General features: G+C 36.8%; 1 protein-coding gene across 1 annotated transcript in view; it reads left to right on the top strand.

Moving 5' to 3' along the window:
- The window catches only part of cfap74 (cilia and flagella associated protein 74), a 97,556-nt gene that overhangs the window by 23,604 nt on the left and 63,092 nt on the right, over positions 1–10,860 (top strand). The window contains 1 exon segment of the mRNA XM_036579719.1: positions 7,573–7,639. Within this exon segment, the coding sequence (XP_036435612.1) occupies positions 7,573–7,639 (67 nt within the window).

Raw genomic sequence — 10,860 nt, 5'->3', positions numbered from 1 at the left:
CCTCCCTGTCAGGTTGGGTGTTTATGTAATCAGAAGCAATCTGTGTTTGTGTGGAAGTGAGCAGCAGTAGTAAGACTCTGCTCTCTTTGCCGTATGTCTGTGCCTCCTTTGACGCCCCCAGAAATTCTAAAAATGGCTCCATCTCTCTCTCTCCCTCTCCCCCTCTCTTTCTCTCTCTCTCTCTCTCTCTCTCTCCGTCTCTCTCTCTCCCTCTCTCTCTCTCTCTCACTGTGTTCTTTTGCTTTATGCCAGAGCCCCCTCTCCTGAGTTTCAGTGTCACAAGCATTCACACACACAGCTTCTTGTCTCAGTTCGCCAAACACAGGAAATGGGTTGATGGCACACGTACTGTTTGATTTTTTTTTCGCCTGCTTTTGCATATCAGAGTGTTTTTTTTTAGCTTTTTTAACAGGCTGCCGATGACAAATGTTTCCCTTCTCCCAGCATGGCATCCACACATCACTTCCCCCGATACGTCCTCTCCATGATGCGTCTGATTGATTACTGCTTCCAGAAAACAGTTATGCTCATTTCTTAACTTCAGGCCTTTGAAGCCATCTTCCACAATCCACATTTGTCCACAAGTCACATGTAATATTTCTGCAAAGTCATGAAAAGTTCAAGTGCTCACAAAACTTCTGTGTTCTGAAAATTTTGGACTTTTAACAGACCTTGAATTTAGACTAAAATCCTTTGAATGACCCTATACCTTAATTATGTTAATTTTATTAAAACAAATAATTGAACTGTTACATTTAGTCACTAATAAAACAATCATAACACTACACTTGTCACCAGCTAAAAAACACTAGCCAGTGTGTGATTAGCAAACACAGCTTTGAACAGTTGTTCACATATAAAATCATGGTTTTTATTAAAACACAAAAACGTTTAACTAATTGCAGCAAGTATCTTTCAGTAGTGACAATTCATTATGTTACACACTGATTTTCAGACTTTGGGACGCATTAACTTCAAAACAATGAGATCTAACTGCTCACCATGGAGCCATGAGGGACAGAGATGCTGTAAAATGCAGGGGTGTGGCTAAAATAAGGCCCTGCCCACGGACTAAAACTCTTTGTTTCAGTAGTGACATGAAACCATTTTTGATTGAAACTCATGATAAATCTTAATATTTTAATGTCACTTCTTAATAAAAAACATTCAGAAAATATGTTATGTATTATTTTCACAGTATAGGGGTTAGGGTCGGGGACAGACACTTTCCAATAAAAAGTACCCTATAAATGATGATTTTGTTTATATTAATTACTCACTCAGTTAATGCCTTGAGTTTAAATAGATTGCAACATAATCTCTAAATATCTAAGGTTTGAATACTTAATTGTTTTTTAAATAGTTTCTTAACTGTGGGGCTGCTAAGCAGCTATTTAGTAAAACATTGGGTATATTTGCAACACTCCATGTTCATCAAAGTGTCTTCCTTAGTATGAAGAGCAAGTTTTTCTGGCATAATTTTGACAGTTTCATAGCTGTCTTTTCCCAACTTTTGACAAAATCATATACTGAAAATCTTGTGCCTTTGACATCACAGCAATGGAATAAAATATGCTTGCTATGGTGTTATTTGCTAAACATTTTTGTTACAAATATTGTCACATATTTGCACATATATGTACCTGAAGCCTAGCTGCTCAGGACGCTGTTGCTATGACTCCACGACTGTGTTCCTCTTATTCAGATATAGCTTTCAAATGGCAGGTTTCACTGATGGCTCTCTTGATGAAAGGTATTTCCAGCTACTGGCATGGTAAATTTGATTATTACCAAAGTGCATCAAGTCTGAAGTATCATTAACAGGCAAAACACATCACTGATGCAGGCAGTATTTGTCAGACTATGCTGGACAGTGCTCCTGCTGGACATGTTATGAAATTATTTAATGCAAAAAGCAACAAATACGTTCTGATGAAGCGTATTTATCCACTCACATAGCTGTAACAAAAACAGTACTTTTTAAATAGTGAAATTTGTGCAAATAGACAAAGTAATGATTGATCCTTATTAACTAGACAAAATAATGCATTTAACTGTACTTCATTATTTTAATAATTTGACAAGCATAATATATAGATACTCCTTGTAAAAATGTTATTTTTACCTTTTTCAACCTCTCTTTGTCCCTTACTGTTAAACAGACTGTTTTCTCTGTTTTCTGTGTTTATCTGTTTTCTCTGCTGTGCCTTTAAGATAATATATATGGCTGCCTGTATAGCAGTCTGGTCTGAAACACTCCTTATGACTTGAAAGTATGGGGCAGAACTGCTGATCGGTTTTCATGACATCCCAAGTACTAATTAATCAATAGTGGCCTGTTTTTACAGCTTAGTTTCTATGTACGGACTGTATTGACTAGAATGTAAGCTGTACCTTTTGAAATTTAACCAGTGTTTACACACTTCTTTAAACTCTTTTATTTACAAAATATTATAATCTATGTACTTGAAACATCTGTCCATTGCAGAAATAGATTAATGATGAATCATGTCATGGGAGGGTCATTATGGGCTAGCTCAAGGTCCCTTTCCACATTGTAATAGCTGAATTTTTGGCATTAAAGGACAAAGCAGCAGATTTAGATTTAGGGTTATAGATTTTATGTGACTTTTAAAGCCACTTTCAAACCCAATTTTGCCTCTTTACTTAAGTTGCAGATACACCTATGCAAGTGTTATGGTTTAGTCACACATTGATGCACATGACTAGGTGTGAATAGCATCGATGCCTGACGGAAACCACTGAGGAAAACAAGCTAAAGAGTTTCTGGATGGTTAAACCAGGCTAGTGTTTTCTGAGCTTCACAACATAGAAAAGTGGCATTAATAAGAAAATTTAAATCCGTGGCTCAGACAAATTTACACAGTTTTCCTCTTATCAAGGAATCAAAGTTGATCAACCAACATGTTCGGTCTCCAAGGTTCTCTTTAGTCATGCACTAAAGCTTTGCGGCTAATGTAGAAGTACTGGAGGCTTAAACCTAACCCTTTAGCCTCACGTTTGCAAGTTGATATTGAGTTTCAAATAGACTTGCATTAGTGGTTTATGAGACTGTATAGACATGCTATTGTTTATAAACAGTGACCAAGTATAGACAGAAATCGCTTCAGGGTGGCTGCTGCTACTGTTTTTGTCTATTTTTTATAGATATAGTATGCTTTGTAGTGTTACAAAACTCATCAGCCTATCTGAGATAACTTAACAACTCAATGCTGTATTGGGTGCATAAAAACTTTCTTTGCTAGTTAGCTACATTAGCCTCATAGCTCCAGTGCAAAACATCAAATGTGTACTGGCTGATCGACTACATTTTGGATAAGGGCAGTAAAATATTGAATTTCCTGAGAGAATTTACTGTCTCTAAAGAATATGTGAATAATAGTGGGTCAGTAATATTAATATCAGTGTGTAGTATTGTCCTTTAACATGTACTGTAGTCTATTTCAGTTTTGTATTTATTCTTTTTATGTCAGTCATTTAATGGAGATGAGTAGCACTGAAATACACTAAGCGAAGTATATGCACTTTACCATGACTGCAAACCGTGATTATTAGAGCTAGACCTGCAGTTTGGGCAAAATTCAGTCAAACAATGAGGACCCACTGCCATGATAATGCTAATTTCTGCTATTGTCATTATAGGATTCTAGTTATCACTAAGCTAACGGTGGTGCATGTAAACATTGTTGGCTGTTTGAGATTAAATACAGATATTTGAATCTTGTAAACATTCAAGCTTTAATTGTAAGCTTGTAATAGACATTAACTTATATTTTACTTTGTATGTAGCAGTTTTATAGTGACCCAGTAAAGAGCCCTGCCATAGAGCTGCTGCTGCTGTTTTTCATTTTGTTTATCAATATCTGACTGTAACCCATTGGGTACACTACCCTTTGTATTCACAGTGACACAGTAATTCACATTGTACATCGAATTTAAGTTCTTAATTGGGTTAGTGGTTAGTCTGACACGTTAGGCCTTCAATTCATCTTCTGAAGTGCTAACGAATGGGAGAGCTCTCTTGGCTGTATTGTTGGGGAAAAGGTCCTGACTGGCCAATTTTATGTTGGGCATATCAAGATATTAACCCTTTTCCAACCAAAACTCAGCAATGAAACGAGTATTGCTACAATACCTGTAGAGTTTGAATAGTCGTGACTCTATGTAATAAAATTAACTAAACACTACAGAAAAATACAAAAATATCATTGATGATCACAACGCAATGCAGGGTTTGTAAAATGCAATTGAAAGACTTCAGTGAATTCACATCTCGATCACAGGCATTATCAAGGTCTTGTGTCTTAGGGGAGAAGTCCTTCTTCATCTTCTTTGAAACTCCCAGCTACTGCTTTAGATGGAGAGACTCAAGGAGGTCAGGAACAGCAAGCACAGAACCATGTAGAGTTGTTAGTACATGTAAGCTCTGTATCTGCTGAAATATTTACAGGCAAGTGAATGTTTGTGAGAAGAGCTGATGACCTGTGAGGGTGTGAGGTGCATTCGTTCCTGAGAAAAGACTGCTGACATATCTCCAGAAAGAGTGAAATAGTGAAAAGGAACAGAAAGTGAAAAGGGGAAAAAAAAATGGATGAAAATGTGGGTTGGGAAAATCTGGTGCAGGCAGATGGTGCTTCCGTGACTTAAAATCTAAAATATTCTAAGGCTGTCTGTCCGTGAGTTAGTTATCAGCCTTCCATCCATCCATCTGTGTGTTTTGCTTCTGCTGGCGCTCTGCCATGCTGCATTGATTGCTTTGTTTTTTGAAGGCAGGGTCTGCACTGTAGGCAAGCGACTGCTATTGATCAGTTTTGTTTCTGAGAATTTCTTATGTTAGTCTCTCTTACTTTTAATAATTCAGCCAGTAATCTCAAGCTGCACCATACGCTGCACATGCTTTGTTTTTTACTTGTTTCTTTAACCTTACATTAACAAGTTTATTGTTGATGAAAGTGAATAACAGATGTTGTCCTAAGAGTGTACTGTCATGTTGGTATTGCTGAAAGATCTGTATCATAGCAGGTTTTTTTGGTGTTATTGAAACAAGTTAGTCATTTTGTTTGTTTTTTATTGTTTTTTAAACATGCAGGTATTAGTATCTCCTATGGGACATCAGAAAATCTCAGAAAACAGAGCTAAATGAGTATGCAAATGGAAATTATTCAAAAAGAAATGTAGAAAAAGCTGTGAGAACACGGTGCCCATTGCATCAGATGTGATCATTTGTTTGACAGCAGGCTGCTGACAGCTGTGCTTTCCCAAGACCAATATGTGCAAGTGACATGCAAAACCTAGTGATTTACACATGCAATAGCATGGAATTGCCAAAACTTTCATTTGAAACCATTTTGAATGGGCCATAGAAACAGTAGGAATAAGATTGAACTAAGTTGCAAGTTACATAGATACTTCAAAGTTTTTTTCTTCTAAATCATAGTGTAAAAATCAGAATTAGATCCGTCTGTTAGAACGATACCATTAAACCAGTGGTCCCTAACTTTCTCAGTCCATGATACAATACTAATGCCAAGTAATTCAAACCAGCCTGTCCTGCTTTTGGTGGATTCTGTACATTCTTGAGAGAATGGCACCAAATGTGACCATTAACATGTATTAGATTGGAAGGAGATATTCTGACACTGCTGCTTCAGTTGTGTGGTTTTTTACCAAACACTCAGTACAGATGGAGCCAGTTAGCTGTGAGCACATAATACATTCTTTTACTAGTTGGTCTTGATATGAATGCTGCGGCATGGTATTCTCAACCGCGAGGGTGGTGCCATTACTCATTAGTGGCCCAGTCTCATACTGGACTCTTCTACCATGTCCTATCCATGCTATGTTACTAGTCTTCCATAGCAACCCTGTAGCTTTTTTGACTGTGGTCATCCACAGCCTAGCTAATGAAATGAAAGTTCCTCATACCATAATATAACTGTTTGCATAACCATTATTCATGCAAGTTCCTCCATTCTAGTGATGCTCACAATACACCCCCCAGCCTGAAGGTTCTGAAGAGGGAATGATAGAAAGAATGGAGCATATGACAAAAAAAAACATGAAAAAAGGCTGCATATTAATGACACTAAGCACATCAAGCTAGAGATAAACAGCAGTCCAACTGGGCCCTATCACTACCAGCTTGTTCAAAAACACAATCCGCACAGCATTCAGCAAATAATACTAAGTGTATGAAATCTCCAAAATAGCATTAAGGAAGTCTAGCAAAAAGACTTGCAAGTATATTTGTATCTTTAGATATTGAGCCGAAAGATCATCATGAAAAATAAAAATTCCTGACCGAAACCAAAATTTGAAAATTCTTGACTGAAAGCCAGAAAGTACTCACCTGAAAACCGAAATTAAAAGAAATATATACTATATATATATACTTTGTTGTTTTCTTTGTGCTTTTGAATTAACATGATAATGCTGATGATACTTCATACCTGATAATCACCATGTTGGAAAGGTAACTGAGAGCACTTATTTATTTTTAAACAGCTTGCTAAATAATTTTAAATAGTACAAGTTGTAAAATTCCGAAAATATAATACGTTACAGGTTTCCCAAAGACATTTTAAGCTTAATTCCAGGGCCCCTTCACTATAACAACAAAAAACACCTCATTTCTGAATGTTCAAAGCACATAGACATGGCTTTGAAACTCCCATCTAGCAGTCTGAAGTTTCTCCAGCAGGGAGCACAGTTAGCATGCAAGTCATTTTAGTGTTCATCATTTAGAGAACAAACAGACAGAAATTTTAGCAAGATAAAAAAGATAAATAGCAAAAGATTATTAGAATTTATATGGTTTTCTTTAGAGAATTACATTAAATCAGTGAATGCTAGTTAATGCTAAAAAGGTATGTAAGCTAAAGACAGTATAGAATGTAGCTGCAGAGGACCATGTTTATGTGTCACTGTTAATCTGCTGGTTCTCAGATTGTTTTAACATGTCTGTGCTGACCTGAGCAGGAGAGTGAAGGAAACAAATAGTGTTTTAATCACTACTTCTCATTTTCTCTGTAATTCAGATTATTTGTTAAGTGTTAGATTTTGACACTTTACTGTAGACGTATTTAATCTTTTGCTTTTTTGGGCAACATTTTTATTTTTTTCTTATTTGGTGGCTAAAAAATTTCAGTGCATCCCTACAAAACATATATAATCAGTGATAAACTAGTAACAAAAGTAATAGACTGATGCAAAGGTAACCAGGTCATGTGAAACTACTATAGCATGGAATTATAAAACCTCCTAAAGAAAAGTCACCAAAACTGGTCTTATTTAAACATGAATGTCTGTGTAATATTTCATTTTTCAACATGAGTTCTCTCAAGTGGATTTAGCACCTCAAACTGTATTAGCAGGCTATATTACCTTAGTAATAGGTACTAAACCTGGCCCTAGTGCTAATGGAGGAAAGGCCCCTAATATGAGAGAGCATCTTGATCAGTGAGAGCATGCTGTGTATTTCAAATATGCTGCTAGTAAGTCATTTTCTCAACAGGAGTATGTCTGATTGTTAATCTCTGTTCTCAATTTTAGTTTTGAGCCTCCTGGGCCAATGTCTGCAGGCATGGCATGTGAACTGAAAGCTGTTTTCAAGCCTGTGGTAAGTTGTCTTGTTTCAGAGCTTGCATAGCAAGTTGTGGAGCAGCTATGCATCATCCTCATCATTTTCAGTCAATTCCTCAACCTGAATTTTCTTATCTTCATAGAACTTTACTTAGCCTATAGCCCTTCTAGAGTTACTAACATCTTTCTGAATCACAATGAAGTTGTTTTGTTGGTGCTTCTTATGTATGTGCACTCATTAGCAATACTCTGAGGTGTATTCTGTGACACAGCTCTGCATATTTATGGGCTAGTCAAAGAACGGAACAGAAAACAAATATCAATCTCAAATTCTGTTCAGTTTAGTGGAAAAACCTTTTGGTGCAGTACATGGCAAGAAGTCAAGCATGCTACCATTACAGAGTTGGTTTAGCGCACACACTTGGAACACTTTTGCATTTACTATTGCAGCAATCATCAAAAATCACATACAAAAATCACATACATTTTTGTATTTTGTAAATATTTTGTAAATGTACAGGGTACAAGGCTGTTAAGTCCAATTATGTACCTTAAAATTACAATATGTTCACTTTGTCAAGGGAAAGCCATGTATGTGTACCTTTTAACCTAATGTTTTAAAATAGAAAAATAAAATAAAAGGCCTGAAGCCAAGATGGGGTGTATGGAGTCAATGCAACTTAAAAAACATATATACTGCAACAAGTTCTGGTACAATTATGTTACCTAACTGAGGTACTGAAAATGTACCCACAGTTTATTACCCTTTTTTAGAGATTGTGACCTGAAAGATGCACACTTCAGAAACAAGACATTGTGTAAGTGCAGTACAAGAAATTTCAATAAGTGCTAGATTAATGTAAATACTTCTTAAAGACATGGGTCTTCAGTCAGCGTTTGAAGACAGCAAGAGACTCTGTTTGGACGGCCACTGGAAGTCCTAGGCAATGCTCTTCTTGTCTTCTATGCATCTTGAAAGATGGCCAGTCAAGTAGAGCTTGAAGGGCTTTAGGTATGGATTGAGTTTTGCCAATTGCCATCATGTATGGAGGAACAGGTCTATTTTGGCTTTCTAGCCAAGCATCAGAGTTTTAAATCTGATGCGAGCAGCTATGCGAAGCAAGTGAAGAGACCGCACTTAGAGTGAACTTGGGAAGCCTTGCTGCTGCATTCTGGATCAGTTACAAGGCCTGATGGCACGCAAAGGGAAAGCCACAGAGTTGCAGTAGTCAAGCCTCAAGATAACAAGAGACTGTACAAGCACCTAGAGAGAGTCAGATCCTCTGGATATTGCAGAGTCAGGTTTGCAATAAGAATCAGGCTTTGTGCATCTTCAGATGTAATGACTAAAGAATTCTTGAATAAGATGGCGTGAGCATGGTAAGGAACTGTAGTTCCTCAGATATTTACCAATTTGCTCTTGCTGGGATTCAGGTGGTGGGCTGCTATCTACAATGAAATGTCGGCCTGACAAACCAAGATGCAACTGGAAACCTGAGTTTCAGAAGGTGGAATTGAAAGAATTAGTGTTACCAGAATGACTGAGATAGAAGAAGCCATGAAATGAAATTACCACTAGAGTGAATATATAGTAAATACATTGAGAACAGATAAAGGGCTTATACTTTATAACGGTGGTCAATGTAAAATATTTAAATACACACTTTTTTAGAAAATGATTTAAGTTATTATTAATAATAATCAACATCAACAAATATTCCGCCAAGCAATGTAGTTCCTTTAGAGGTATCGTTGCTAAGCAATTATGGACCACTGAATGAGGAGATTGTTCAGTTGCCCATCGCTGTATATTGCAGTCATTTCATGATTTTTTTTTAAACTTCTTGTTGTATAACAATGAACATATCGCTGATCTCCAAAATGGTAACTTAAACAGGAGAAGAAAAAAAACCTACTTTACTCTTGATGTAAGTCAATGGAACCAGACATTTTTCCAAGTAATTTTGGGCCATTTCTTTTTGTCCATTCATCATGAAATTTACACACAATGTAAAGGGTAACAGGTATTTTCAAATTATGTCAAAAACTGAAAAATGGTTTTCTTTCTTTCAACAGCAATATGATAACACAGCACTGTTTGATGCAAAAACATTCACTTTATAAGTGCTTTTGGTAACCAAATTACCACTGTAAATCTTATTTAGCACCAATCCAGCAGCACCCCTCTTCTCATGCTGGGGCTGAATCTCAAATGGCTCCCTGCTCCCTAGCTACATAGTACACTACGTAGAAATTAAAATACTGGATCCTGTACCTCAAAGGTGCAAAATATCACTAAGAAATAGTCATTTGGGACTCTTTCTAAACTTTCATAGTTAGCACACTATTTAGGGAATATGGAGCTGCTTGGGATTCAGCCTGGGTTTGATGGTACAACTGAAACGGGAACGTTCGAAGCGTGCAAGACTTTTTAAGACTTTTATACTGCTGTTTTACAATGAAGCATGACGTATGTACTTTAATTTAGGCCTGTGATATTAATGGAGTTGTTTAGGCTGCTGGCTATCTTTTTGCTTGTTAGCTAGCTAACCAGCCTAGTTCTAGTTAACAACATAAGTTACCAGCCCCTCAGTTTAAACAAAAACAGGTTCTTACTTCATCAGTATCCTCGGAGGTCCATGGGAGCAGCACGAGAGTCATAGATTATTCATTAACAGCACAAGGATTTTTTCGTGCTGTGGCGTAGTAATACACAATTCAGTTGTTGTGAGGCGGTCAGTGGTGTGGGTATAACGTGGATTTTACAAGGACTTTGAACGCGGCTCAGCCAATCAGATTTAAGGACCGGAACTATCCGTTTTATAAATATACTATTAAGTCTAACCTTAATCCTAAATCTAAGCCTAATCTTAAATTCAGCCCTAAACCTACACCTACTCCTAAATCTAATCCTTACCATAATAATGCTGGTACTTAACTGAATATCATGAAAAAGTTTATTAAGAATGTAAGTATCTGGAGATCATCTACAGGGGACCATCAAAATAAAGTGTAAATTACTACTTTTATACAACAGGTTCAGGCCTTTTGTTTCATCACCATAGCCACTTGAGCTCTGTGTCAGATATTATTTGTTTCAGATTGTTTTCAGTAGTCAAGTCACCTTTTTGGAGCCAGAGTCTTATGTCTTCATCTGTGAGATCTAAGCTCAAGTCATTAGTATGAGTCCAAACCATTAGGGACCAAATCCACAACTGAGTCATTAATGGCTAAGTTACCAGTGAGTGAGTTTACATT

Source organism: Colossoma macropomum, unplaced genomic scaffold, assembly GCF_904425465.1.
Source record: "Colossoma macropomum unplaced genomic scaffold, Colossoma_macropomum, whole genome shotgun sequence".
Taxonomy (NCBI): domain Eukaryota; kingdom Metazoa; phylum Chordata; class Actinopteri; order Characiformes; family Serrasalmidae; genus Colossoma; species Colossoma macropomum.
Note: the sequence above shows the minus strand (reverse complement) of the source record. Positions and strands in the feature narration are given on the sequence as shown.